The sequence below is a fragment of the Biomphalaria glabrata genome, chromosome 4, assembly GCF_947242115.1.
Source record: "Biomphalaria glabrata chromosome 4, xgBioGlab47.1, whole genome shotgun sequence".
In the NCBI taxonomy this organism is placed as follows: Eukaryota; Metazoa; Mollusca; class Gastropoda; family Planorbidae; genus Biomphalaria; species Biomphalaria glabrata.
This window is the reverse complement of record NC_074714.1, coordinates 26,965,390-26,993,331: the sequence shown is the minus strand read 5'-3', so window position 1 is coordinate 26,993,331 and position 27,942 is coordinate 26,965,390. Positions and strand designations below refer to the sequence as shown.

General features: G+C 31.9%; 1 protein-coding gene across 1 annotated transcript; it reads left to right on the top strand.

The window, feature by feature from the left end:
- The first annotated feature begins 296 nt into the window (after positions 1 to 296).
- LOC106062141 (endoplasmin-like) lies at positions 297 to 27,491 on the top strand. Its single transcript, XM_056026479.1, has 17 exons — positions 297 to 533; positions 4,284 to 4,389; positions 5,583 to 5,724; positions 8,171 to 8,287; positions 11,719 to 11,917; positions 12,004 to 12,133; positions 12,231 to 12,342; positions 12,650 to 12,837; positions 15,556 to 15,745; positions 15,829 to 16,067; positions 17,442 to 17,613; positions 22,296 to 22,541; positions 22,652 to 22,788; positions 24,467 to 24,545; positions 25,069 to 25,224; positions 25,705 to 25,806; positions 26,621 to 27,491. The coding sequence occupies exons 1-17, from the start codon at positions 476 to 478 to the stop codon at positions 26,651 to 26,653; spliced, it is 2,406 nt and encodes an 801-aa protein (XP_055882454.1). The 5' UTR covers positions 297 to 475; the 3' UTR covers positions 26,654 to 27,491.
- The last annotated feature ends 451 nt before the right edge of the window (positions 27,492 to 27,942 follow it).

The following is a 27,942-nucleotide window of genomic DNA, read 5'->3' as shown; positions in this document are numbered from 1 at the left end:
CCTACTTATCTTGAAATTCTATAATTGTCTTTTCACTGTAGTTATTTTTTGAATACGTCTGGGGCGCATAAAAATAAAAACATAGAACTTAAATTATGCAGCCCAGGAGGTGCAATTGTGACACCCATGTAGTCATTTAGTGAAAACACATAAACTTTAACCTTTACACTTGCATATATTAAATGAGCCAATGAGTGTGGGCCAAGTCAAGTTTCAGCTTTCCGTACTTGGGAATAGTTCATTGGTGAAAATACTGTTCGTGGTGTGCTATGATTGGTTTATTCCATTGCGGAAAGGGAATTCCCTGCTACATGTAGTCAGTCTACTGCAATTCTTGTTTCATTAAAGTGCAAAATAAAATTAACCGGTTCAGACATCCTGTCTGTCTCCTTGCGACTGTCATCGTTACTCGTAGATCTAAACTTGTCTAGATTATATCCAACATCCTCGTCTGTGAAACAGACGTTGGACAAAGATGACAAAAATAAAGCATTACTTTTTATTGGGATTAGTATGCTGTATTCTTTTCGCAGGTAGACAGATCTAGTCAATCTATTCTAGATTATCATGAGTAAAGAGTAGATCTAGATCTAGATCTAGAATGTCTAGTTACTAAGATATTATAGATCAATTTTTTCCTTCTTAATCTTTAGACGAGTACTTTACTACTTTAAAACTTTACTATACATAACTATACTGACTATACTATCGTATATACTATTAGTATTACTAGATTATACATTTTAAAATTTATAATACATTTATTGATTTAGATCTACTAACTACTTCCAGCCACATTTAATCATTTGACATTATTGATAAAAATCATTATGATTATCATAGTCATAGTCATATCATATGATTATCATCATAAATGATCATATGAACTTATCATTATGATTATTATTATAGATCTAGATTTAGATTGACTAGATATAGATCTAGAATCTTGATCTAGATCTATATATTATAATTATATATATGATATATCATTCAAAAAAAATTATGATTATGTATGCTGAATTTCTAGATCTAAATCTAATTTTCTTGGTTTGATTGAAGACACAATCAAATGAAATTAAAGTTAAAAGTAACTTAAAGTAGACTCTAGATCTAGAGTAACAGACACTGACATCAATGAATATGATCAATCGAATAAGTTAAGCTCAGTTGCCGACATTTTTTATGTTTGAATTTGTGTATGACTTTGGTTGTGTATCTTCGTAAGAATTACACCTAGACCTAGGAAAAAGTTATTGTATCTATAATCTATGAACTCCTCATCCATTTGTCTTAAAAAGTAAATATTAGATCTATATAATGTTTTATTGTATTACTCTCATAGTTAAAATTATATTTGATGCTAACGGGGTCAGGTTGATGCTTTCATGAGCTTAAAGTTTCGAACACCGTTTTACCGCTAAATCTTCCTTCAAGAATCGAACGTCTTAAGAAACTCATGAGAAGTATGGTGTTTTAAAAGTGTTATAATCGTAAAATTTTGTGAAAAGTATGGTGTTTCAAAAGTGTTATTTATAATCTTTAAATTTTGTTATTTAGATGTCCTTTTCTTTTAAGCCATGTCAAGACAGACAAATTTTAGTCATTTTCACATGCTTCATATCAAAGGTGTTGCTCCATATCGCCCATCTCTGCTTAGAAACTGACAATACACATACGATTAAGTGTAAGGTGCTAAGCCCAGTAACGCATTACTGACATATTACCATACCGGTACTTATTTAGGTCTTTACTAAGCTATTTTGAGATATAAGGCCCTTTATAAATCCAGATATTATATATTTGGGGGAGAGGCTTATAAGCTTTGGTAGCCAATAGATAATCCCGCCCTCCTCAAGCCATTGGAGGACAACAATTTACGTGGTTGACCTAAAAATAAAACATGCACGGCTCTACGTATCAAGCATGCTCAGTGTCTGTAATAGCCCAAAAGTCGGTGCTAGATATTTTTTGATCAGATCGGGGTGCTAAAAAGGTATGGTAGCTTGTGAACTGTGTTACCTATAGTTATAGATGTAGATAGATCCGCCCTCCACAAGCCACCTGGTTGAACAAAAAAAATTATTTTAGAGCATGCTTAGTATTTGCATCATTGGCATTAAAAAATACCCTTAACCCATGACTCACTTCACTCTTCCTAAGAGGTAAAGAAAAGTGACATTTTTATACCAATATTACCAATGCACTTTGAATATAAGTAAAAAAAAATTATCCTCGGGTGAAAATAAAACTAAATGTATCTAAACTATAAAGAAATCGATGATGCACAATAGGAATGGACTAGTTATATCATAATCATCGAAATAAAGGAGAATTTTTAAAAATACAGTTGGGTGTTCGAGAAGTACCTTAACATGAAGGTGTTCGATTGATGTTAGTTACTATAGAGTCTAGATTTAGATGGCTCATATCCCTCAGCCCGCACAGCAGCCATGCAGGGGTCTTCCACAAAAACGGTCCTTTAAGTTTGTAACTTTGTTGGGGCTTATTCCATCCCCGCCAGTGCAGTGGACTATGTCCTTAGGCACCCCAACTGTGGTTCTTTTTTCTTCCCTATTGAATACTGGCCTTATTGTCTCCTAACGACCGACCTTTTCCACCCAAGCGTCACTGTGATAACGGTTGTTAGAGGAGATGATTAGGCCAGATCTAACTTGTAAATTTCACTACCATCAAATGTGAAGTGTCTGTAAGTGTAAATTCTAGATGTACGGCTATGGACACTATTGTATTGGAAATTTTTGTCTTCTGAACAAGTTAAGCGCTACCGCCACAATTTTTACATTTGAATTTGTATAGATCCATTTAATAATGGTTAAATGGTTAGTCCTAAGAAAAAACTGAAAACATCTAGATCTATAAACTCATCTTCCGTTTCAATAAAATTTGATGTTTTTTTGTTATCTACACATAGTCTAGTACTCTAGTTACAATAAAATATATATGTCAAAGAGGACCAGTTCTATGAGGTCCAGTGCTGACATGCGAACACCTTCTGCTGCTTTGTAACTTACGAATACGTCATAGTGATTGTGTTTAAAAATGTTAAATTTTCTTTATTAATGTACATGTATTAAATTCTTAACATCCCCCCATTAAATGAGATAATTTAATAAGAGATTTTGTTTAGACATGCTTTCATCACTTATTTAAAAAGAGACTTTGTTTAGACATGCTTTTGTCACTCCTCTCTAGATCTAACCAATTGTATCGCTTTGGCATCTTTGAAATAGGTCACAAAGCTTATGATTACTTAATATTTACAGTGACTGCTAGATATAATCTACAGGATTAGGCTATGATAGTTATTGTGAAACATGTTCGATAAGGCAGCTTTTCTCTAGATTTATATAGTTCTAGATCTATAGATCTAGATTCTTTAAAATATTGTTATAAACCTGGTGGTGGCACAGATGGGGGTAGTGGTGTGTGTGTAGTCAGCCGACGCAAACCGCCCCAGGCCAGCGCTAGACGAGCGGTCAACCGTGACGAGTTACGACGGTCAGCCGAGACGAGTGTCAACACGGCGGTCCGGGAAGGATCGACGTCGTGAACAGAACTCAGGAGTGTCACGAGAGTTGTAGTCATCTGACCACCTAGAAACGTCGAGCGGCGTTCTGTCTGGTTCGACTGGCATTGTCTAAAGCCTCTTCCCACTTGGTGTCCATTGCTTTGAGGTCCTCTATGAAAGTGTGGCTAGTACATTCCTATTTGCGCTTTCCTCATATTGGCTTCCATGTCATAGCTACTCTTGGTATGCTTAGTTCATTTTGTTGGAGAACATGTCCTGCAAACCTCATGTGATGCTCTGTCACAACCTCACTTAGTGGTCGACTCCCAGTTCAGCATAGGTTCCTTGTTTGAGGCCCGATCTCTATAACTGACTCTAAAATCCGTCTTGCCATTTAGTCTTTTCTCAATTTTGGCAGAGATGACTTCTGTCTCACATGCATACAATTCAATCCATAGATCTATATATAGAGATCAGTTGTCATTTCTATATTTATACAAGGAGACAATCCATAAAGTTTTTCTGGTATCCATACAAAATATGGAAGTACTGATGAGGTATTTTAATAAACCACCCATATATCTAGATTGAATAATTTTGTACACTTTTCAGCACTGTAGAATCAATTTTTATCAATGTTTTTTTTTTTTTTGTCAGTCCATTTCTCTATGTATTCAGAATATAAGCTAATCAATTACCACTTGTTAAAGTTCACAATGGATGATAATTATTATAATGCATAATTTTAAAGGTGTCCAAGCTTTAGACGACGACGATGATGATGATGATGTAAAACTGGAAGATGATATTGGCAAAAGTCGGGATGGGTCAAGAACTGACGATGAAGTAGTTCAAAGGTGATTTATTTTTCAATCAGTATTGGTTAGGAAAAAAAAAGTTTTTTTGATAGAATTTAGTATTTAATGTGTGTATATGGAGGAAGTATAGTCTTTAGGTGGTAGGCCAGGTGAATTTTTAGTAGTGCTGCTATTGATGCAATATTTTTGTGTTTTTTTTTTTTAACCAATAAAGGTTATTGGTATTTGCAGAATTCTGCTCTCATATTTGCTGGTTTAGTAGTTTTACTGCTTTTTTTTTTTTTTTTTTTTTTTACTGCTTAAACCATTTATAGGGTTTGGGGACTATTCCATTTCTTGAATTTAGGGGATTTTCTAAGCAAAACTTGAGTTTCATAGCTAAAATGTATTCTCATATATCAATCCATTACTCAATTGCATGCCTGTTACCAGTAATGTAGATATCTGATCTATATAATCTATAGGATGACTTCAGGCGAAGTATACAATTTTGTATTGATCACTTAAAAGTTTATGAATGTATACATCAGCTATACCCGTTGATTTATTCCCAGGCTTCTCGTCTTACTTACCTTTTTTTTTTTTTAACCTTTCAATAAACAGGCCTCATAACTATTCCCCTAATATATTTTTTAGCCAGTGAATTATTATATCTATTACATTCAGATGAAACAGTCTGCTCTCTTTCCTTCTATCTCTTCTCTGTCTGGAACACCAATTTTTAAAATAAAAATTTTACCTCTCTGATATATTATATACTTTTGACTTCATTTGGAAAGAAACGCTTTATAATGCTTCCCTGGCACATACATGCACACATTCTTTGAGTCCATGAATTCTAGTATCTCTTTTTCATATTTTTCATATGTATGAAAAAAGAATCGTGCATCAATTTACCCAGCTGTTAAAGTTGAATACAGCAAGCACACCTACTCACTAATAATTTCACTTTTAAGAACTTGAAAAATTTATATAAAATATTGGTGAAAAGATTATTCTTTGTTATTATATTAATATAATACTTCATGGACATTTCTTACTTTGCAGGAACAAGTATTAGTCATTCTATAGAATACCTAGGCAAAAAATCAGAAGGAAACAAAACTTTTAATTAGTTATTTCCTACTTTGTCTGAAAAGGCCTGGTATTCTATTGAATTTGAGTGCCAGATTTTGTACTTTAACCATGTTTTACTATCTCAAAGTATATTATGTTTCTGAATTTATTTTTAGAGAGGAAGAAGCAATTAGTCTGGATGGTTTGAGTGTAGCCCAAATGAAAGAATTGCGAGAAAAGTCTGAAAAATTTCAGTTTCAGGCTGAAGTGAATCGTATGATGAAACTTATTATTAATTCACTATACAAAAATAAAGAGGTAAAACTTTTTTTTTTTAAATCGTGCGAGTACTTAGGAAAAGTAAAAATATTGTAGTGCTTCCACAGATCCTTAATGATGGGGGCAATTAAATGAAATAAAGTTCCATAATTTTACAAAATGTCATAAGTTTTATCCCAGACTATTACTGGCAGTTGGAGGTGCAGTGGCTGAGCGGTAAAGCGCTTGGCTTCCAAACTGGGGGTCCCAGGTTCGAATCCTGGTGAAGACTGGGATTTTTAATTTCAGGATCTTTGGGTGCCTCTGAGTCTACCAGCTCTAATGGGTACCTGACATTAGTTGGGGAAAAGTAAAGGTGGTTGGTCGTTGTGCTGGCCACATGACACCCTCATTAACCATAGGCCACAGAAACAGATGACCTTTACATCATCTGCCCTATAGACCACAAGGTCTGAAAGGGAAACCTATTAAATATCACATTAATAATGAGTGGGTAAAAAAAAAACAATTTTATTTATTTTATATAATGCACTGTAACATAAAAATATCAACATTTCTAAGCTAGATTCAAATGTGTGATGTTGACCTTGATATTATTTACATTATATTTATCTAAAGAAAACACAGCTCAACTGCTGAAAATTATTTTAATCAAACCCACTCATTTTGTATATATTTATCAGTAATGGGAATTTTCTGAAAATTTTTTTCCCCCAAGACCAAAAAAAAATTCTTTTCCTGATATTTCTCTGACAAAAATATCAGAAATTTTAGACATTTTTTGAAAGAAAAAAATCTTTACTATTTTTCCTGTTTTGCAAGAACACTAACTGGATCTAAGACTTGGTTTTATACATGTGCACATCCGATATCAGGCTATTTACAAAGTTCTAATTAAAAATGAACTTGTTTTTCTTTAAACTCTAGGTATAATATCAAAGTCTAGATCAACAGTGATTTGAATCAGTCTATATAGATAAGATGTCTGGATCTAGATCAACAGCTTTATCACTGTTTCTTTTTTAAGCATTTTTAATGGATCCAGAGCATATTCTTCTTCTTCTAGCCAGCTTTATTGCTGCTGAGCTGTGAGCTCTTTTGCAGACTGTGCCAAGGAAAAAAAGTGTGCTGTTTTCTTCAGTTGCTCAGCACTGCCGTACAGGGTGTTGGTTATGTTGGGCTGTAGTGGAAGAAGGGTCTGCCTAAGGTGGATTAGGGAGGAGCATTCAAAGAGGATATGGTTTATGGTTTCAAAGGGGTGGGCGCAATGTCTGCAAAGGGGTAGTTGTGTGGAGTTTATTTTGTTCAGGTGGTAATTTAATAGTGGTGTGTGTCCTGTTCTTAGTTGGAAGATTGTAGATTGTTCTTTGCGGGGGAGGAAGTTAATACTGTCCAGTTTGTTAGGCGTAGTCATTTCTCTGTACATGGCTCTGCCTGTGTTTCCTGATGCCCATTGGTTGATCCACTCCTCTTTGTGATTGTTGACTAACATTGACCTTAGGGTGAGGTAGTTAACAGAGCATATAAATTCCTTTTCATTCATGTGCAATTTCATAAGTGAAATAAACAGAAGTGTAGTTCATACTTTTGAAGCATATAAAAAACTCAAGTATGTTTTGATTTTCAAACATTAATTCTTCATAGCAGTTTAAGAGAGAAGTTGTTACAGTACCAGCAACGCATTAATCTATTATTGAATGTTCAGACCAGTTATAAATCTAGATGCCAAGTGCAAAAAAGAATACAATTGTTCTAAATTCTCCCATCTAAATGTACAAACAATAGTTCCTTGCATGCATTTTGTGTGTATGTGAGCAGTAAAGCTCATATAGTTTAATTATATAGCATTATTTAAAGAAAAATACTAGATGTAATTAATTTAGACAATTAAAAAACATTTAGGTCGCAGTGACATGCTGTTCAAAATCTGAAGGTGTAGAAAATTTCCTGATATTTTTCCCTTTTCTGATTTACACATCCTAACTGCAATAACTAACAAGAACAACAATATATATATATATATATTTATTTATTTATTTATAATATATATATATTTATAACATATGTATATATATAATTTATTTATTTATTATAATATATGTATATTTATAACATATGTATATATATGTATATAATATATATGTATATAATATATATGTATGTATATAATATATATGTATGTATATAATATATATGTATGTATATATATATATATATGTATGTATATAATATGTATGTATGTATATATATATATATATATGTATGTATATATATATGTATATATATATATGTATGTATATATATATATATATATGTATGTATATATATATGTATATATATATATGTATGTATATATATATATATATATATGTATGTATATATATATGTATATATATATATGTATGTATGTGTATATATATATATATATATATATATATATAATATATGTATGTATGTATGTATATATATTTATAATATATTTCAGATTTTCCTCAGAGAGTTAATTTCAAATGCTTCAGATGCTTTGGATAAAATTCGTTTCCTTTCTTTAACTGAGCCTAATGCTTTAGCTGCAACTGATGAGCTGACTATCAAAATAAGGGTAAGTTTTACTTCAGAAAATGTTTGAATTGATTTTGATTATGAACAAAAATTCAGGGTAGTTTTTAATCACATATACCTGCAAATAAAGAATCATATTACTCTCAGCAGATGAAAATTAACAAAATGTTTCAAATGTTTACTAATTTAGAATATTGCTAATGGCACAGCCAGTTAGAGACATGTTTATATTTTTAAATATATCTAGTAAATAGTAAAAAAGATAAGTTGTAACTGCTGTTTAGAATTTTTTAAAAGTAGGGCACAGTTGTTTGTTAACTATTTTCTTGTGATAAAAAGATTCCATAATATATAGAACAATTAAAACAACACAAGACACAGATATTTTACAAAGAGAATTAGATGAATTACAGAAATGGGAATCAAATTGGAGCATGTCTTTCCACCCAGAAAAATGTCAGTTGTTAAGAGTAACAAAAAAAACTAAAACAAATTAATTCCACTTATCTTATTCATGGCAAACCAGTAACACAGACTAAAAACGCAAAATACCTAGGTGTTATAATAAATGAAAAACTGTCATGGAATCCACATATTGATGAAACTACAAAAAAATCAAACAAAGCATTAGAATTTATTAAAAGAAATTTCTATAAATCAAATAAGAACATAAAACTAAAATGTTATTTAACCTTGTTTAGACCAATAATGTAATATGCATCCTCCGTTTGGGACCCCTCAACTCAAGAAAACATTAAGAAACTGGAACAGACACAAAATAGAGCAGTGAGATTCATAACAAACGAATATTCACATTTGACTAGAGTAACACCTTTAGTAAAATCACTAAATTTAGAAAGCCTTCAGGACAGAAGGCTCAAAAATAAAGTAGCAATCATACATAAAACACTGAACCATAATCTTCAAATACAAAAACAAAATTTAATAAAATACTCTGAAAGACACAAAGATAAAGGCACATTCCTCGTCCCATATGCTAGGACAAATTTGTACAAATACTCCTTCTTCCATAGTGCTATTAGAGCATGGAATGGGTTGCCTGAGCTAGCCAGGAAAACCAGTGACTTGGCAGAATTTAAGTCATCGGTTAATATGCATGACTAAATGCATGACGCATAGGACGTAATCATCTTCTTTTTTGAAATAACGTCTGTATCATATAAGATAAGATAAAGAACCCACCCCACAAAGTATAGACTGTGACTGCAGAGTGGATTTTATTACTAACTTAGACCGTAGTGTATGTATTGTAGCCCTAAAACAAACTTAAAAATTAAGTTGTCCGACTCTATTAAAGCTATAGTATTTATGGATCTAGGTTTTGTTTACATTGTTGACATGAGAAAAGATCGAAAGGATTTAGATCTAGATAGTTTTTTACTTTGAAACATGATAATACAAAAGAAGGTCCATTGATTTCATTATATAATAAAATTAACCTTCAAATTTGTGTTTCAAAACCATTTTTTACATAAATTAATTCCTTATATCTGTGACTTCAGATTTCTTGACGAACATTCTTTCATTAGGCAATATGTAATGTTACACATCTTTCCATTCCTAGGTCAAAAACTCTACTTCAACTCTAAGATGATATAAATTTTTCTTCGCACAGATAGTTTTGTACTTTAACACATGAACATACTAATTATAGTCCATTCATTTCATATTTTCATCAAATTAACATTCAAATTTGGTTTTCTAAAGCATTTTTAATACATTCGTTTACGAAAGCTGTGAAGCCGTGTTAAGATAGGCCTATATTCATTCATGAGTGGCATACTAAAAATTATTTCGTTTAATTGTTTACTTTATAATCCCATTTATTTAACAAATCTATTGCTCTTTTCGTTTTTAATAGATATGTATGCTTCGGGTAAACCCATTTTTGCAGAACTAATTTTATTTTCGTAGCGAAAGAGAAAAAACTTGAAAGGATCAGTAGCTAAGCTTAACATACATCTAAATACAATCCACTAGATTAGTAAACACAAACTTAGACCCGCAGGCCGCGGGTAATGTCAGGCTAGTATTGTATAAAAAGAATAAACCTGCTATTATGTAATAAACCAAATTCTATGTAGCAATATATATATATATATATTGCTTTCAATCCAACATCTTATAATAAAAATGATTTTAGGGATCAATATTTAAGGCATGGTAAGGTTTATAGGGTGCAGCTATAATAGAAATGTGTTCTGTTGTCTGGTTTTTATTTGCTATGGATAATCTTAAGTTTATTTCATACAGTGCCGAATTATCCGTCATATACATAAAACAGTAACCCCCCACAACACAATTATTTAATTCTAAGATATATGTAATTTTTTGTTTCTTTCTTCAAACTCTTCCTTTTATTGACTATTTTGTCCTTCCCTTAGTACTAGTTAGTATTATAAGGATGTATTGCTCATTTTTTTTTCTCATTTTGTTCAATTGAATGTTTTATCCACTAAGTTAGTTAAAATAACATTTAATACATGAGTGTGTTTTTATAAATATAGCTGTTATTTTGTGGTAATATAGTAAGTAAGTTGATTAAATCTGCCTTGCCACCACTACCTGTCTGCATCCAGTCATAATGTTTATGAGTTAAGGGAAAGCAGCTGCTCTTGTCTGGCAGCAAGCCCACTTTTTTTTTTATCCTCATGAGTAGCAAGCACACTTTGTGCTAAAAGGGGGTGGTTTTAGATGGAGAAGATACAAGGTGAATAGTGAATTTAGAATAGTTTTTTTTTACTTTTATATATATTTTATTGAAGTGTGAAACTCTGAGAAGAATTGTACTGTTTCTGAGAATTGATAAAGTTTGTTTGCACATTAAACCTTTTTATATTGTATGTTATTAATATTAATAAACTAATCATGTACTTGACAAATCTACTAGGAAAGGTTGTGTGACAGGGTTCCAATTATGAATTTTTGTTAGTACAATTATGATTGTTTTTACAAGATGGATCAAATGTGCTGTTAGTTTTATAAAGTCAGATGTAAGAACAACATATAAAGGTGCAGGTACCTGTTTTAGATTCTACCTATGTAAGTCAAGGTCATGAGTTCATGTAACCTATTTTTTGTCTTCACAAGTTTCACCCCAATTTTTTTTTCTTACTACCTAACAAGATAAGTCAGACACACACTTAACATCACTATTTAAGCTAGAAACTGTATCACTAGTTAAATGCCCTTTACACACACAGTTGAATATTGTTGCATTAACATATTTTTTCTACAAATTAAGTGTAATAATGTTGATAAAAGGAAACTTCTCTTTTTAGAATTTCTGAGGGGTGGGGGTTGGGGGGGTGTAACTTTAAAGAAACACCAAGGTGAGATAAATCTTTTTTTTTTGTCAGTTGTTCTAAATGTAACATTTTTGTAAAAATGTTTCCTCTTGAAAATTACTAAGTATCTTACTCAAAGAATAAAAATGATTTATTTCTGTAGGCTGACAAAGACAATAAAGTACTGCACATTACAGACACGGGTATTGGAATGACTAAAGATGAACTTGTCAAAAATTTAGGTACCATAGCTAAATCTGGAACAAGTGATTTCTTAGCAAAACTTAATGATGCAAATACAGTTACAGAGACTAATGACCTCATTGGCCAATTTGGTGTTGGTTTTTACTCAGCTTTTCTGGGTAAGTAGCTTTCAATTTGATGTGAAATAAAAATTATTTGTTTTAAAGACAAGTTCAGTTGTTGATATTCTATAGTTTGTGTACAGTTGCTGATAGAGTTATTGTGACATCGAAACATAATGATGATGATCAATATGTATGGGAGTCTGATGCTGAGAGCTTTAGTGTCATAAAAGATCCACGAGGCAACACCCTAGGAAGAGGAACTACAATAAGGTGAATTACACATTGATATTTATGTTTCTTTTTTATTAGTAGTAAACAAAATCATTGACACTGCTCATTTATTCAACACTATTCTCACTTTAAACAGTCTGCAGCTAAAAGAAGAGGCTCATGATTATTTGGAAGAAAGTACACTCAAAAACCTAGTCAAGAAGTACAGTCAGTTTATTAATTTTAACATCTATCTGTGGACAAGTCAGGTATTTTTTTCCCTATAATAAACAAATTCTTTAAAAAACAACAAAAAAAGCCCCATCTGGATTTGTTAGTTAATACCCATTTTGTTTTTTAGTTTATTATCAGTTGAGATTTTTTTTGTTTTGTTATTAATGACAACATGGTTACATATATTAATATTAAATAAACTTAAATTTTATTTTTTTTGAGCCTCACTTGTTTAGGCAAAATAGTTGAAACAAACAATCCTATCTATATTTCTTTATTATATTAAAATGTGCACATTTTCTTACAAGTTTGTTTTTTTATATTCTATTTTGCAACCAAAAGGAACAAGAAGTTGAAGAACCAGTTGATAATGAAGAAGCAAAGAGTGAAACTAAAGCTGCTGAGGATGATGAGGAAGAAGGAAAAGTAGAAGAAGAAGAAGAAAGTGATAAACCCAAAACCAAAAAAGTCAAGAAGACTGTCTGGGACTGGGAACTTATGAACAGTGTTAAACCTATTTGGACTAGAAAGTGAGTTACATTGAAACAAACTTTTATTTATATAAAAGTTATCAACATTGCATGGATGCAAGATCGCCGGCATGCCAGCAAAATCAAAGTAAAAAAAAAAGCGTGCCAGCTTGGTGTCAGACTTTTTTTTTCCACTTGCAATAACGTTTTGGTCGTTTAAACTAAAAAATTAATAAGTCGAATTCAAAGAAAGACAGGGAGTTACATTACTTAAGTTACTGCGCATGAACTTATTTCCATACTTTTGCTTTATATCAAAAACGTAAACAAAAGTTAGAAACAAATCCGTAGGGCCCCGGCCTGAGACGCTTAAGTTAGTAAGTAGATCTAGCCTAGATCCTAATTCTAAAAAGTTTGATCTGCCGGCATAAGAACTTATCTTCTTTAAAAAGAAATTGAAACCAGACCCAGAGGCTAGATCTAGATTTTAGATCTATTTCTTAGAATTTCTATATTTTAAAATGATTTTGGAAGTTGAAGGTATTTAATTTACCTGTTACCCGAAAATCATATGCAAAATTACTGTTACTGTATCAACGTTGCGCGATCAGGTATTCCCAGCATCTTCACAGCCCTCAGACAACGCCGTTTGCGCTGGCTTGGACATGTTCGCCGGATGGAGGACAAGCGCATCCCGAAAGCCATCCTCTATGGTCAACTCGCGACTGGCACAAGAAAAACTGGTCGCCCCCACCTCCGTTACATAGATGTAATAAAACGTGACCTCCAATCAGTGAACATCAATACTGACAATGGGGAAGACATAGCTCTAGACCGCAACAGGTGGAGAGAGACAGTGACCAAGAAAGCTATGGACAGTGAAAGTACATAGGTCTCAGCCCAGGAAGAAAAACGCACAATCCGAAAAACGGCCAGCTCCCTCTACCACTGAAGCAAAAGCCACCTTAACCTGCACTATCTGTGGACGGGAGTGTCTCTCCAAAATAGGGCTCCACAGCCACATGATGAAGTGTGCTCTGAGATGAACCATAGTCGTTCTACGACTGAAGGAGGCCAATGGATCATCGCTGTATCGCCCGCCGTATGGATAAAGATTAATCTAGCCTAGAGTAGCTATCTGGATTTAGATCTAGACTTGTATGATAGATCTATTAACTACTAGATCTAGATAATTAGAATAGAATCTTAGTTACAATCTATCACTAGATGATAGTCTAGTACCTGGGCAGAAGCAGCTTAGAGGTGGTAGATCTATCTATAGTCAACTAAGTCTAGTAATACAAGTAAAGTCTAGATCTAGATGTAATTAAATCTAATTTAAAAAACAACAACTTATTTTACAGCTAGAGTCTAGATTAGCAGCATTAGTATCATCTGTCATTATTACTAGATTAGTATCTAGATCTAACTTCAAGATCTAGAACTAAATTTAAAATCTAGAGCATCATATAATATAATAATAATATATCATAATATGGATCTAGCCTAGGGACTGGCTAGACTAGATCTAGATCAAATCTAGCTAACTATATAGAATTAGAATCTAGTAGCTCTAGTGACACTCTGTTCCTAGTAAAGTCGAAAGTCTTATTGTGAATATGTCTAGATCTCTAATACTTAATAGTTTCTTTATTAGACCTAGTGTAAATTGATGGATCTACTCTAATTCTGTTATTATCATCATAAAAATGACATATGCCTACTTGACATAGAATATGAATGACATCTTGCCTAGATCTAGATAATCTAGTAAATCATTCTAAGCTACTATTACTTAGTTTGAAATCCAGTTAACTAGTGCTAGATTTGAAAAGATTATCTGACAGGTCTTTTATTTGAAATAGAGCTAACTTTTAACATAGGTGCTATTTATACTAATATAGTACAGGTAGTTGTAGGCCTATCAATGTGCATATTATATAAAAAAAAAAATGAAATCTTCAAATATGCATTTATGTAGATGATAGTAATTTAAGTAAAAGCATAGAATTTATAGTTTGTATATATATATATATATACATATATAGCTGTAAATGTTTTATTTATGTTGTGAAGATATAAGAGGCATCATGCTTGCAGGTTTTTTGGGGTTGCCGACCCCCCTCCCCCCTGCAGGCAAAACAGGGCTCCGTTGCTTGCATCCATGACATTGTACAAACATAAATTACTTCTACTGACAGCTGCATACATTTGGATGTAAGCAGTATTTAAAAAAATATTTTTTAGTTGCCTGAACAATCTACAGACATTATCTAGCATATTGCCAGAAATTGTTATTTTGTAATTAAGATTAAATGGTAGTGTATACTCAATGGTGGTTGGCATTGAAATCTGTTGGCCAAATAATTTTTGGATCTTTCTGATTACAAAGCTTATATCAAGTGACTCTGGTAAAATGTTTGTACACAATATTTCTCTCACACCTATTAACGGATCAAGTTAAAATTTTGCACAATTACTCATTGGCATAGACAAGACATGAATCAATTTTTAAAAAAATTAACCAATTTGACGATTAATTACTGCTTATTAATTATTTTGTTTGATAACGAATAAAGGAAATTAAAATCCTTCAGTATCCCCAGATGCGGTTCAATATTTAGGATTTGGTCCCCCTTAGTTAATTGAACACTTTATTGGAATAGTTATTTTCTAAATTATGTCTTATTTCTCTTGCAACATAGGCTTCTAATTAAAATATTTAATCTTACTATAACAACAATCTCAAGCATTTCACTATTCTTACTTTTTTATTAGACCAGCAGATGTATCCGATGAGGAATACAATGCTTTCTACAAATCTATTTCTAAAGAAAGCTCAGAGCCCATGGCTAGGATACATTTTACTGCTGAAGGCGAGGTGACATTTAAATCCATTTTATTTGTACCTTCTACTGCTCCATATGATACTTTCACTAATTATGGAAAGAAGGTTGATCACATTAAGGTATGTAGAAAAAGTGTTTAAAAAAAAAGATATTATATGAATGGAGCTATTCAGATTTCAACTTTTTAATAAATTATTTTCAGATGTATGTTCGTAGAGTATTCATCACTGATAATTTTGAAGATATGATGCCAAAGTATTTAAGTTTCATTCGAGGTGTTGTGGATTCTGATGATCTCCCCCTAAATGTATCCCGTGAGACACTTCAACAGCACAAGCTCCTAAAGGTGATCAAGAAAAAGTTAGTTCGTAAAGCTTTGGATATGATAAAAAAAATTGATAAAGAAGACTATGAAAAGTTTTGGAAAGAATTTAGTACTAAGTAAGTAGTATGTATGTTTTTAAATTTTATATTAGAAAGTTAGTAGTCTTATAGTAAAAGAAATGTTGCAACTTTAATTTTTTTAAACTGATGTTCACTTTATATTACACTCTATATGCTGCTTTGTTTTTTTGTTTAAAAATAAAAGCACTATTTAAAAACCTCATTTCACCATCACTTTCATGTAATGGTGCAATGGTTATTAAAAAAAAGATAAGCATACATTGCTTGCACTTATATTTTTTAAAGAAAGGTGAATAGGCAGTCTTTTCTAAGTATGCAATTTGTAAATTTTAATTTCATTGTCTACTTATAAGCACATAGGTTAAATAGTCATTATTTTTTGTTTGAACTAATATGCATGCATGAGGTAAAAAGATAAAGGTAACCCTTCTAGGCCTTGCCATCTGTGTGGGCAAATGATGTAAAGCTGATCCATTTCTATAGGCCAGGTTTCATAAGGGTGTCATGTGGTCAGTACAACAACATCCTTTACTTCCCCAAATACTCATTATAGTCGGGTGGACTCTGGAAGTGTCCTAAAAATCTCAAATCAAGTCAAAGGATTTGAACTCCAGTCCCTTGTTTTGGAAGCCAAGTGCTTTACCCTTTGGCAGTACGTTAATTCAGTGACTGTATTGGATGTAGATGAAAGGATCGACTAACGGCAGGCAACAGAGATTTCTATAACATACAACACCTATTTCAAAGCAAATTTTTATCTAGGAAAACAAAAAAAACTATCTACAAAACAATCATAAGACCAGTAGTTATGTATGCAAGTGAAACCTTGATGCTAACAAAAACAATAGAAAATCTGCTAATGCTTGGAAAAGGAAAATCCTCAGAAAAATTTATGGTGCCATACATGAGGAAACTGGATGGAGGATTCGCACCAACCAAGAAATATACCAGCTATATGAAGACCTGTCCATAGTAACAGAAATAAAAATTAACAGATTATGTTGGGCAGGTCACCTCTAAAAAATGTAGAGAACAGAGGAGCTAAGATTGTTTGCCAGTACAAAAAGGCAGGACCCCAAAGGCTTGATTTCGAGGCAGATCTACAATAGCTTAGAGTACATGCATGAAGATGTAAAGCCCAGGATATATCAGAATGGAAAGATGTGCTGTAGTGCCACTGGGATGGATGATTGGATCTAGATTATATGCAGCTCCAAGACTATAGAAGAAGTTAACAAAAATCTTCATATATCCGCTAAAATGTCTGTTAATATCCAGTAAAAGCATCTTTCTACTAGACTGTCCAATGTTAAACATTTTTTTTATGCTATTATTTTGTCTTACTTTTATTGTGCAAATATAATTTGATATTAATGTCAATTAGATTTAAAAAAAAAATTTTTTTTGCAGCATTAAGCTGGGTGTTATTGAAGATACGTCTAACAGGACACGATTGGCTAAGCTGCTCCGTTTCTTTTCTTCCAATTCTGATACTGAGCAAACTTTCCTTGCTGATTATGTTGAGAGAATGAAAGAGAAGCAGGAAGCCATTTATTTCATAGCTGGAACTAGCAGGGAAGAAGTATGTTCTATCACATTATAAACATTTTAAAATGTGCTATTTAATTTTTTTCCTTGATAAGAATCTAAATCTATTTTCTAGACAGGGAACTCAAAACTAAATCTAGATTTTCTTGAAAAGCTAGTTGTAATGAATCAATAGATTTTCTAGTTGTAGAGAGCTTATTTTAATGAATAATGTTGATTATTGTTGACAATTGTCAAAAGGCTTGTTAAGTGATTAATAAAAATTATTTTAGCTGCCTGAGAGCCAGGAAAACCAACATGCACAACTAGAATAACTCATGAATAGAGGAAGGACATAATTATCTTCTTGTTTGGAGGTAGTAGTGATCCATCTATTCTTGTGGCATTAGATCTACATACCATGGGAAATTTTTACCTGCTTTACTTTCGTAGTGTCTAAGAGTTGAGCCTGGGCCTTATTTTGACTCATGGAGGGAAGAGAAATTGACTCTTCATCAACCCTTTTGTTCATCAGGGTTTTTAACGCTCCTAAAATTTCCTAAACAAAGAAAATTCTCCTAAAATTTTTACACAATATTTTTTTAAATATAATTTTAATTTTGCTTATTTCTTGCTAAAAAAATGTGGAAAAAAAAGCAGATTGTGTAAACATTCTAATCGCATGATAGGCTATCTGTGTTAATGAGTTTCACCTGTGTGTGTTCTGGAGCCAGCATTTCACCTGTCATTATTTTTCTGCAGGCAGCAAAGAAATGTTTATTTCCTATCATTGTTTCGACTCAAGATGCACTAGATATAGTATATATATACTTAGGTCATTTATTAGCCTAACATGCATACCCCTCTGCAGCCTTCCGCACCTAAAATCCACTTATAACAGAAAGATTGACTTTAACTGTTGATCAGTATTGTTTGTATAATTATTGTATGATATAATGATCTAGTGTCTATATCTAGAATCATCTAGTGCTGTGGTGCCCAAACTTTTTTGGCCCTAGGGCCCATTTATGTAGTTAAAACTTGCCCACAGATCCCTAAATGAGAAAGCTACATAAATGCATACCATATAAATTACACTAAAAAAAACATTTGTTGAAGGAGTGTTTGTTGAAATAATAACTTTAGTTTAAAATAAAAGTTTCAAAAATTAATGACTTAAATGAGGTTGGTGAGATTTTATACGTTTATTTATGTCCATCTCAATGTCTATAAGTAGCAACCACATATCTCCACAAGCTCAAATTTCTAGTTAGTTTCTTTTATTTACGATGTTTGTTGTAGCACTGAATCCATGTTCTACCAAATAGGAAGAATGGAAAGTAGTCAGCAAATTCTGTACAATAACCCAAAGTACAGGACATAAAATTTTGGAATCTGTTTTTGTAACCAAAATTTCTAGTCTCCTTGTTTAAGTTCCTCCTTTGTGGATATTTCAATAAGCTGCTCCTGTATTAGAAGGGATTTATCTGTGATTGGGACCACAGTTTGAGAACCACTGATCTATTGAAGATGCTTTGCACATTACTGAAAAAGTCTGTGAATTGGTGACTTAGATCTATTCTTACTAGTGTCCAGAACTAGATCTAAGTTAGTCATATTCTAGTGATGATTATTTGCACATAACCTGAAAACTGTGTCTAGATTAAATCTAGATCATACATAACCCTGAAACATTGTGAACTTATGTGACCACCATAGTTTGCTTAAAAAAATTAAAATATTTTGGCATTGATGATCCATTGCATCTGTGGATTAAGGATTTTCTGATAAGGAGAGAACAAACTGTAATTATAAATGGCTCTAAATCAATGCCAATAACGTAAACTCAGGTGTACTTCAAAGAACAGTCTTAGGTCCACAACTATTTTTTATTTACATAAATGATTAACCAAAAGTCAGATTATTTGCAGATGATTGCATAATATATAGAACAATAAAAACAACACAAGATACAGAAATTTGTGCCTTGTACACATTACTTCTCCCACACCCAATATCAGATCATGTATCAGATCAATGTTAAAATTTTGCACAATTATTTCCTTACCTGACAATACAAGAATCAATTCCAATTAGTTAACTATTGGTAATTAATTTTTTGTTTATTTAGTATAGAAAAATGGAAAGATATTGCACTTGACATATGTGCCCTTTATACTTTTGTAGAGAATTAGGTTGTCGCTTAAAAGAAAACATATTTTCGTAAGGACTTCGCTGGCATAGTGGTTAGTGTATTTGCTTGAGGAGGCTTGAGCCCTTGAGTTCAAGTCCTACAACTTTTTAAAAAATAAAGTGTTTTTAAAAAGTGATCACTGTAACATTCACCCAGATACCCCCTTCTCTCTCTTCCCCCCCCCCTCCCCCCCCCTCCCAACCTGCCTACCTAAAAAAGTCCAAATGTGTAACACTGATGGTCAAAATACCTAACAGTAGGCAGGACCCCCCCCCCCCCCCCCCCCAAAAAAAAAAAAAAAAAAAAAAAAACCCTAGTCTTTTTCCTAACTGGTTCTTTTTTTCTCCCCTCGCCTATTTCCCAACTGGTCCAGACAAGTGATATTTGAGAAAGCTAAAATTGTGCTAAAGAAAAACAATTGGTAAAAATATTTATAATTGCAGAGATTTATTATTGCTAGTCTAGATCTATTACAAATTTAATTACATGGCTGATCCAAACTAGTTGATACAATTAGTATTTGTATTTTTCTTTCCATTTTAGGTTTACACCCCACTTAATTTTTTAAATTCTCTTCATATCTGTCATACTTTTTTAAAAATTTACTATGATTAATCAATAATTTATAATGTTAAGGGCCAACCTTGAAAAGTCATGTTAACATGAGTAATATAACTCTATATTTGTTGGCAACACCAGAGATATATTTTATCTTTAAGAAACATGAATATCCATGCTAAATATATGAGTTTCTGTGAAAACATGCAAAATATTCTGAATAGCTAATTTGGGGTTCCTTTTCTTTATTTTTACAAGTCATATTTTTGAACAAGATTGTTAATTTACTAATAAAATAAATTTTACAATATAGTTCTTTTGACATGAAGTATAATGTCTTACAAGTACAAATATACCTTAAAATTGTTCTTTTTAATGTTAGTTCTTATAGAGTACTGGTAACTATTAATCTGTCTCCAATTTTTAGTGGCACCCGAAAGGGGAAAAGACGCTATTAGTTTTGTGTGGAATGTCTGTCTGACCGTCCGTCCCATTTAGCTCTCATAAACTAGAAAAGACAATGAAAATCCGACATCATAATATTTTAGACCTTTCTAAGTTCTGATGCAACGGCTACTTTTTTCTTTTCTGAAAGCCAAAAATCTAATTTTTTAAATCACTTATGGCAAGTAGTTTTATCATAAAAATACATCACTTTTACAACTATTCACTATTAATAGTAACAAACACTATAGGCTATTTCTAAACAATTTATGCTAATTGTTTTAGATTTTTTGTCAAAAGTTAAATAAGTTCTGTCATACTAACTACTACAATTATCCAAAATTTTTCTTTTCCTTTTTTTTAAATAGAAAAATTCTATTTAGTTGCGCATATAGGTTGGACATAATTTAAAGCAACAATTAATATGTAGTTTTACATATTATCACTTTAACTGCAGTGCAACATTTCTACCATATAACACATAACTAAAGGGAAAAATTTTTTTTTTTTTCAAAATGTTTTTTTTTTGTGAGGATTTGAATAAGAGATTGACACTTTACAAAACAGATCAATTAGATTTTCATTATAAGACATTAGTTAGGCCAGGTTCACATATAACTTCACATTCACTTTCACCTATCCTTTGTTCTGCTGACTGCTGGGGCACCACACAAGATCTATCAACCTTCTTTCTCCATTCTTCTCTGTCATTTGTCTTTGATACAATTTTTAATTTTGATGTTCTTTCTTGAAAATATTGAAACCTGCCTCGGTGGACCACTTCTGGGTCTGATTTTGAGTTTGTGTTTCCACACAAACTTTGTAACCTTGTTTTATGATTTAATATTTTAGCTCATCACTTTCTTTTGACATCTTCTGAATTAAAACTACTCTGGTATCGTGATAGAAAAGACAACTTTTGCTTTAGACATTCAGGTCATTGATTTGTTATCACTATTGCACTGGTCCATATCACCCTGCTATGAGATTTACGTTATTATGGCAGATGCAGAAAGAGGTGGTTTTGTACTGCCTGTTTTAATGTTCTGCTGCAATATCCCCCCCCCCCCCGACACACATGAAAAAAAAGTTTCAATAACTTTGATTATTTCATGCACGCATACTGTGAAGTATGGATTGCTGCCTGGTCTTGTGTAATGTTAGTGATCTAACAATAATTAAATAACAAACTTAAATACCAAAAATAACGGACAAAAATATCTCTTGTTCTGTACATGATAAATGTCTTAACAAAAACACTCACACGAAACATAGATATGTATCATTCTTTTTAAAGAAATAATACAATGAACTTTAAATAATGTGACTAAAACATCCATTGCGCCAAAATGACATTTGTGCCGTAAATAATGTGACTAAAACATCCATTGTGCCAAAATGACATTTGTGCCGTAAATAATGTGACTATAATATCCATTGTGCCAAAATGACATTTGTGCCAAAACGGCTTCAATTCGGAGTATCTTGTGTAGGATAAATAAAACTCTTCTTTAATGAATATTTTCTTTGATTTCTTCTAGGTTGAAAAATCTCCATTTGTTGAACGACTTCTTAAAAAGGGCTATGAGGTTTTGTATCTCGTAGAACCAGTTGATGAGTATTGCATCCAGTCACTTCCTGAATTTGAGGGCAAGAAATTCCAAAATATTGCAAAAGAAGGTTTGAACATTGACACATCAGAGAAAGCTAAAGTAAGAAAGGAAGAACTTGAAAAAGAATTTAAGCCTCTTCTTGATTGGCTCAAAGACAGTGCACTTAAAGACCAGGTAAGTGAAGTACATATAAAAGAAAATGCCTCATCAAAATGAACAGCAGGATGAAAACATAAATCTTTGCTTGAATTCCTAAAGTTTCTTGCATCAATGTCTAATTTTAGATTGAAAAAGCTTCAATCTCTGAGCGCTTGACCAATTCACCTTGTGCACTTGTAGCGAGTCAATATGGCTGGTCTGGAAATATGGAAAGAATAATGAAATCTCAAGCTTATGCAAAACAGGGAGATGCATCTAATCAGTAAGGCCTTGGCTTGAATTATGAATTAATTAAATTTATATAGTTTTTGTTGATTTAGCTCTTACATTTGTCATCGCTGCTAACCAACTCTTTACACTTCCCAACTACCTCTTGGCTGCAATTTTCTACTTTTAGTCTGCTGCCAAGTTCTCAGTTAATGAAAGTTTTTAAAACTTAAATAGAATTGTTTTGCCTTTTTAGCGGCCCCCGAAAGGGGAAAAGACCGCAATTAGTTTTGTGTGAACCATCAAATTTAAAAAAAAAATCTATGCAACCAGATTTTTCATAAAAATACACCATTTTTACAACTATTCACTATTAGTAGTAACAAACACGGTAGGCACTTTAGTAAGTGAGATGACTATTTACCATATTTTTAACATATTTATGCAAACGGTTTTAGATTTTTTGTCAAAAAAAAATATTTTTTTTACATTTGTATTGCTAAGTTAAGTAAGCTCTGTCATACCTAACTACTACATTTACAAAAAAAAAATTAAAACTTAAATAGAATTGTTTTGCCTTTTTTAGCGGCCCCCGAAAGGGGAAAAGACGCAATTAGTTTTGTGTGAACCATCAAATTTTAAAAAAAAATTATCTATGCAACCAGATTTTTCATAAAAATACACCATTTTTACAACTATTCACTATTAGTAGTAACAAACATGGTAGGCAATTATGTAAGTGAGATGACTATTTACCATATTTTTAACATATTTATGCAAACGGTATTAGATTTTTTGTCAAAAAAAATATTTTTTTTACATTTGTATTGCTAAGTTAAGTAAGCTCTGTCATACTAACTACTACATTTACAAAAAAAAAAACAAAACTATTTTTTTAAAGAGAAAAAAAATCTAGTATGCATACAAGTTGGACATAATTTAAAACAACAATTAATAAGTAGTTTTTCATATTATCGCATGAACTGCAGCGCTCCACTGTACTATGGAACACTCAGCCAAAGGGAAATTAAAAAAAAATTTTTTACTGAAAGGTTTTTTACTTGAGGATTTGAATCAGTGACCCTTTAGAAAACAATTAGATCAATTAAATATTAATTATAAGACATCAGTTAGGCCAGGTTCACATCTAACTTCACATTCACTTTCACCTATCCTTTGGTCTGCTGGACCGCTGCGGCACCACTCAAGATCTGTCAAACCTTTTTCTCCATTCTTCTCGGTCATTTGTCTTTGATAGAATTTCATTCTGATGTGCTTTCTGAAAATATTGAAACCTGCCTTTTTACCTACTTGGTGGACCACTTCGGGGGCGATTTTGAGTTTGTGTTTCCACACAAACTGTCTTTGTAGCCTTGTTTTTTTTTTGTTTTTTTAAATTAAATTCCCCCCCCCCCCCCCTTTTTTTTTTTTTTTTTTTCGTTTTTTAATGTCTCTCTTTTTGGAAAATACATTAACTGAAATCTTTTAAAAAAATTACTTAAAACATTTTATTGCTTTAGTTTTGTTTTATTATATATACAATCTATTTGTTATAGTTTTATAAGATGAAGATTCTGTTGGACTGGCATAGGTTTATTTATTTCTTTATTTGTTCCTTTATTTATTTATCTTTAAAATATTTTATAACAGGTGTGTATGAGAAAGTGTGGAAGTGTTTACCTATATTGATAATGCTTGTGCTACTATGAATTGAAATTTCTTTTCTTAAAAAGGTATTATGCTAATCAGAAGAAGACTCTAGAAATCAATCCAAGACATCCCTTAATCAAGGAACTGAAAAGCAGGGTTCAGGTATGTGGAAACATCTAAAAACCTAGTGAGCAGAAAATTATAATTATAAATTCTATTACTTGTCAAAAAAAAGTAGTATGCACCAATGTCAATTTATTGAGTTTGGTATTTGGTATATTCCTGCATTTTGTTCTTTTTTGTTTTTTTAACAAGTGTTAATATTCATTTTTTTAGATGAAAATGATATATTTCTTCTTCGTTCTCATTGTTATGTTGGAGTGTTCAGATGACTAGACCAATACATGAGATGAACTGCGCAGTGTTTTCCAAATCAGGGAGCTCTCCATATAGTTTTCTTTTTATTGGGGTGATTTGGGGCCAATGTCTTATACGGCCTCTTGGTAAAGAGAGCAGTTTTTGGAGGACGTGGTCGGCATTCTCTGGTGATACTCCACATGGGCAGATTTCACTGGTTCCAAAGTATTCCAGCTCCTCCATTTGTGGTGGCTTTATGATATATGTTAATCTTTTTATTGTGCATAATAAATAGCATATGCAATCCATATTTATTATATTTGTTTAGGCTGATTCAGCTGATGACACTGCCAGAGATCTAGCTAAGGTTTTATTTGACACTGCAACCTTACGTTCAGGTTATTCTGTCAAAGATTCCTTGGATTTTGCTCAGCGCATTGAAAGAATGATGAAGATGAGTATGGGACTTGATATTGATGCACAGGTAAGTTATGACTATAATTATATATTCAGTACACACTTCAGTAATGTTATCAGGTATCAACTTGTACAATTCTTTCTTGCAGTTAAAAAAAAAAGACATTAAAAACACACGGAACTCTTCTTATAAATAGATTTGATAAGTTTTATGGGCAGTTCTAAATGTATCACTTTAGTTTCATCTCTTGTGTGGAGATATTTCAACCATAATTTATCATGGAGTAGATAAAAGAACTACATCCAGGCAGGACTTCATTACAAAATAAAAATTTCACAGGCAGAAACAAAATGTCTTATTCTGAACAGCTAAGATGTCTAAACCAAATATTACCACAAAAGAAGACTAGAATCAAGATTTTTAGAAGTATTGTATTTATGTGTTTATGTACCCTCATGTACATGTCAATGTTCTTTTGCAACATTTTTGTACAATTTTTTATTTTACCAACATTATAACATAGTTTTGTCCACAATTAATTTGTAGATTGATCCAGAACCAGAAGAGGAAGAAGAAGCACCAGCGGCTGCTGCTGATGCAGAAGAAGAAGAAATTGCAGCTGATGACGACAAACCATCTGATAGTCAGGTAATTAACTTATTCAAACCAGTGTTGCCATAGCTTTGTCCTCTCAAAATTAATAGCCATATATTAACAAAAAATGTATTAGGAAATAACTATGTTAAACTGTCTACATATCTATAAGGGAAATATTCACAAAGCTTTCCCCCCATTTTTTCTCTATTTCGTCAGTCTTTTCACTTCAAGCAAAAGAAAGCTTATGCATACATTTTAAAGAATTTTTTTTTGAATATATGCATTACTTTCTTTTATTTTGCACAAAAAAAATGTCTTTCAATGTAGTTTGAGTAACAGCCTGACCTTTGTTCTTGCTGCTTGCCCATTTTTTTCTTCATTGTTTTGTTTGATGTGCTCTGGACATTTTGTGCACGCAGAGTACAAACATTCCTAGTATTAGTTTTTTCATTGATTGCATTTGAAGATTTAAATTGCATGGGGTAAATAGAAGTATATACAAGTCACAAATAATTTTGTTTTTGAAGAAAAACACATTTTAATCATTTAAAAAAAGGAACCCACTACTAAACCTAATGTCAAGAGTTTTTATTACTGTACTAAAATGTGCATGATAGTTTGAAGTGGCCCAATGACTTCAATCATGATATTTGTCAGAAATATCAAAAAGATTTATTAATATATAAACACAAAATTATGTCAAACACATCAAATCAAGGCATTCTAGTAAGTTACAAAGGTCAAGCTTACTGGCATTAATTTAGATTTGAGGGTTTTATATTAAATTTGTATTTAAGTGTAATAATAAAGTAAGCATTGCAATTCAGCCAGTGACCTTGAGTGTTTTGCCTCTGCTCTGTTACAGGATTCTGAAGATGCAACCAGAGATGAATTGTAACACTGGGTCCATGATAATAGCTAGATGTTGTGTGTGTCACCTCATGTAAATCATCATTAATTGATTTCACCTTTTCATATTTGTGCTACATTTCACTTAGGTTTGGCTGATGCTCTTCATTTGGCCTATTACATTATTTTCAAAGATAGCTGTGATGTAAGCTTGATATAAATGTTCTTTTTATGAGTTTAACCAACTTGTGGTAAAATTTAGTGAGGTCCAACAAGTTTAATGAGATGTCATTTTCTTAAGCTATTATTAAGTTGAGCTATGTTTACTGGAGAAAACGTAATGATCAGATGTTGCTCATGAATAGAGATTCATCTTTAAGGGACTTAATGAAAAAAAAAACAACTTACCTAAGGAACACCATAGTATTGCTGCTAGAAAGCATTTGTTTATATTATTTTGTGTTGAAAGTGTAGATGAAGTATTATGAGTGTGAATGAAGGAACAGTAACTGCCAAACTTCAGATAGTTTTTTGATGCAATCTTTTCCACTTTGAATGTTTTGTTGTGATTCTATCTCACCATTTATCAGTCAACAATCATGTGCATGGTGTTTGAATACACTCATTCCAATATTGGCTTCTCCACAAGTTCTATTGTTGAGGTAAAAGCTATATACTCAACTTAAGTATTTCTAAGGGAACTAATGCTCTGGAGAAGTGCTCTGTTTACTATCTTGGCTTTGAAAGCTATGATGATTGATTGAAAGCATGATTGTGTATTGATTGGAATAACTGCATTGTGAATGTCATTTTAATTGTTAATATTACTATGAATTTGTTATTTTTCAAAAGTTATAATAAATAAAATGTGTTTGTTTTTTATTCTTGATTTGTGTTTGTTTTGAAAAATTTTTAAATTTCTTTGACAATCTAAAGAGATTAGAAGATATTTAGAATGTCATTAACTATGTTAATATTTAAGAAAATAATACATTAAAATTCTAATTGTTTAAAAAGAGTGCTCCGTCCCCCTAATTTGTGTGTTTTTATCTTGTAGTTGATTTAACACTAGTTAACATTTTAACACAATATTTGCATTTCATGTTTTTCAATATTGGTTGTAAGTCAGTTTTAAATCTTTCAACTTAAAGCTACAAGATCACATAAAGATTTTATCTGAAGCACATTTGAGAAATATATCTTCTTCTATGGCATAGTAACAAGATAAAGTCAGTTTGACCAACACTTTTAAAATATATTAATAATTCTCTTGGTAAAATGAAACAATACAACAAGCCATCCATAACAAAAGAGAATGTCACTAGTCATGACAAACTT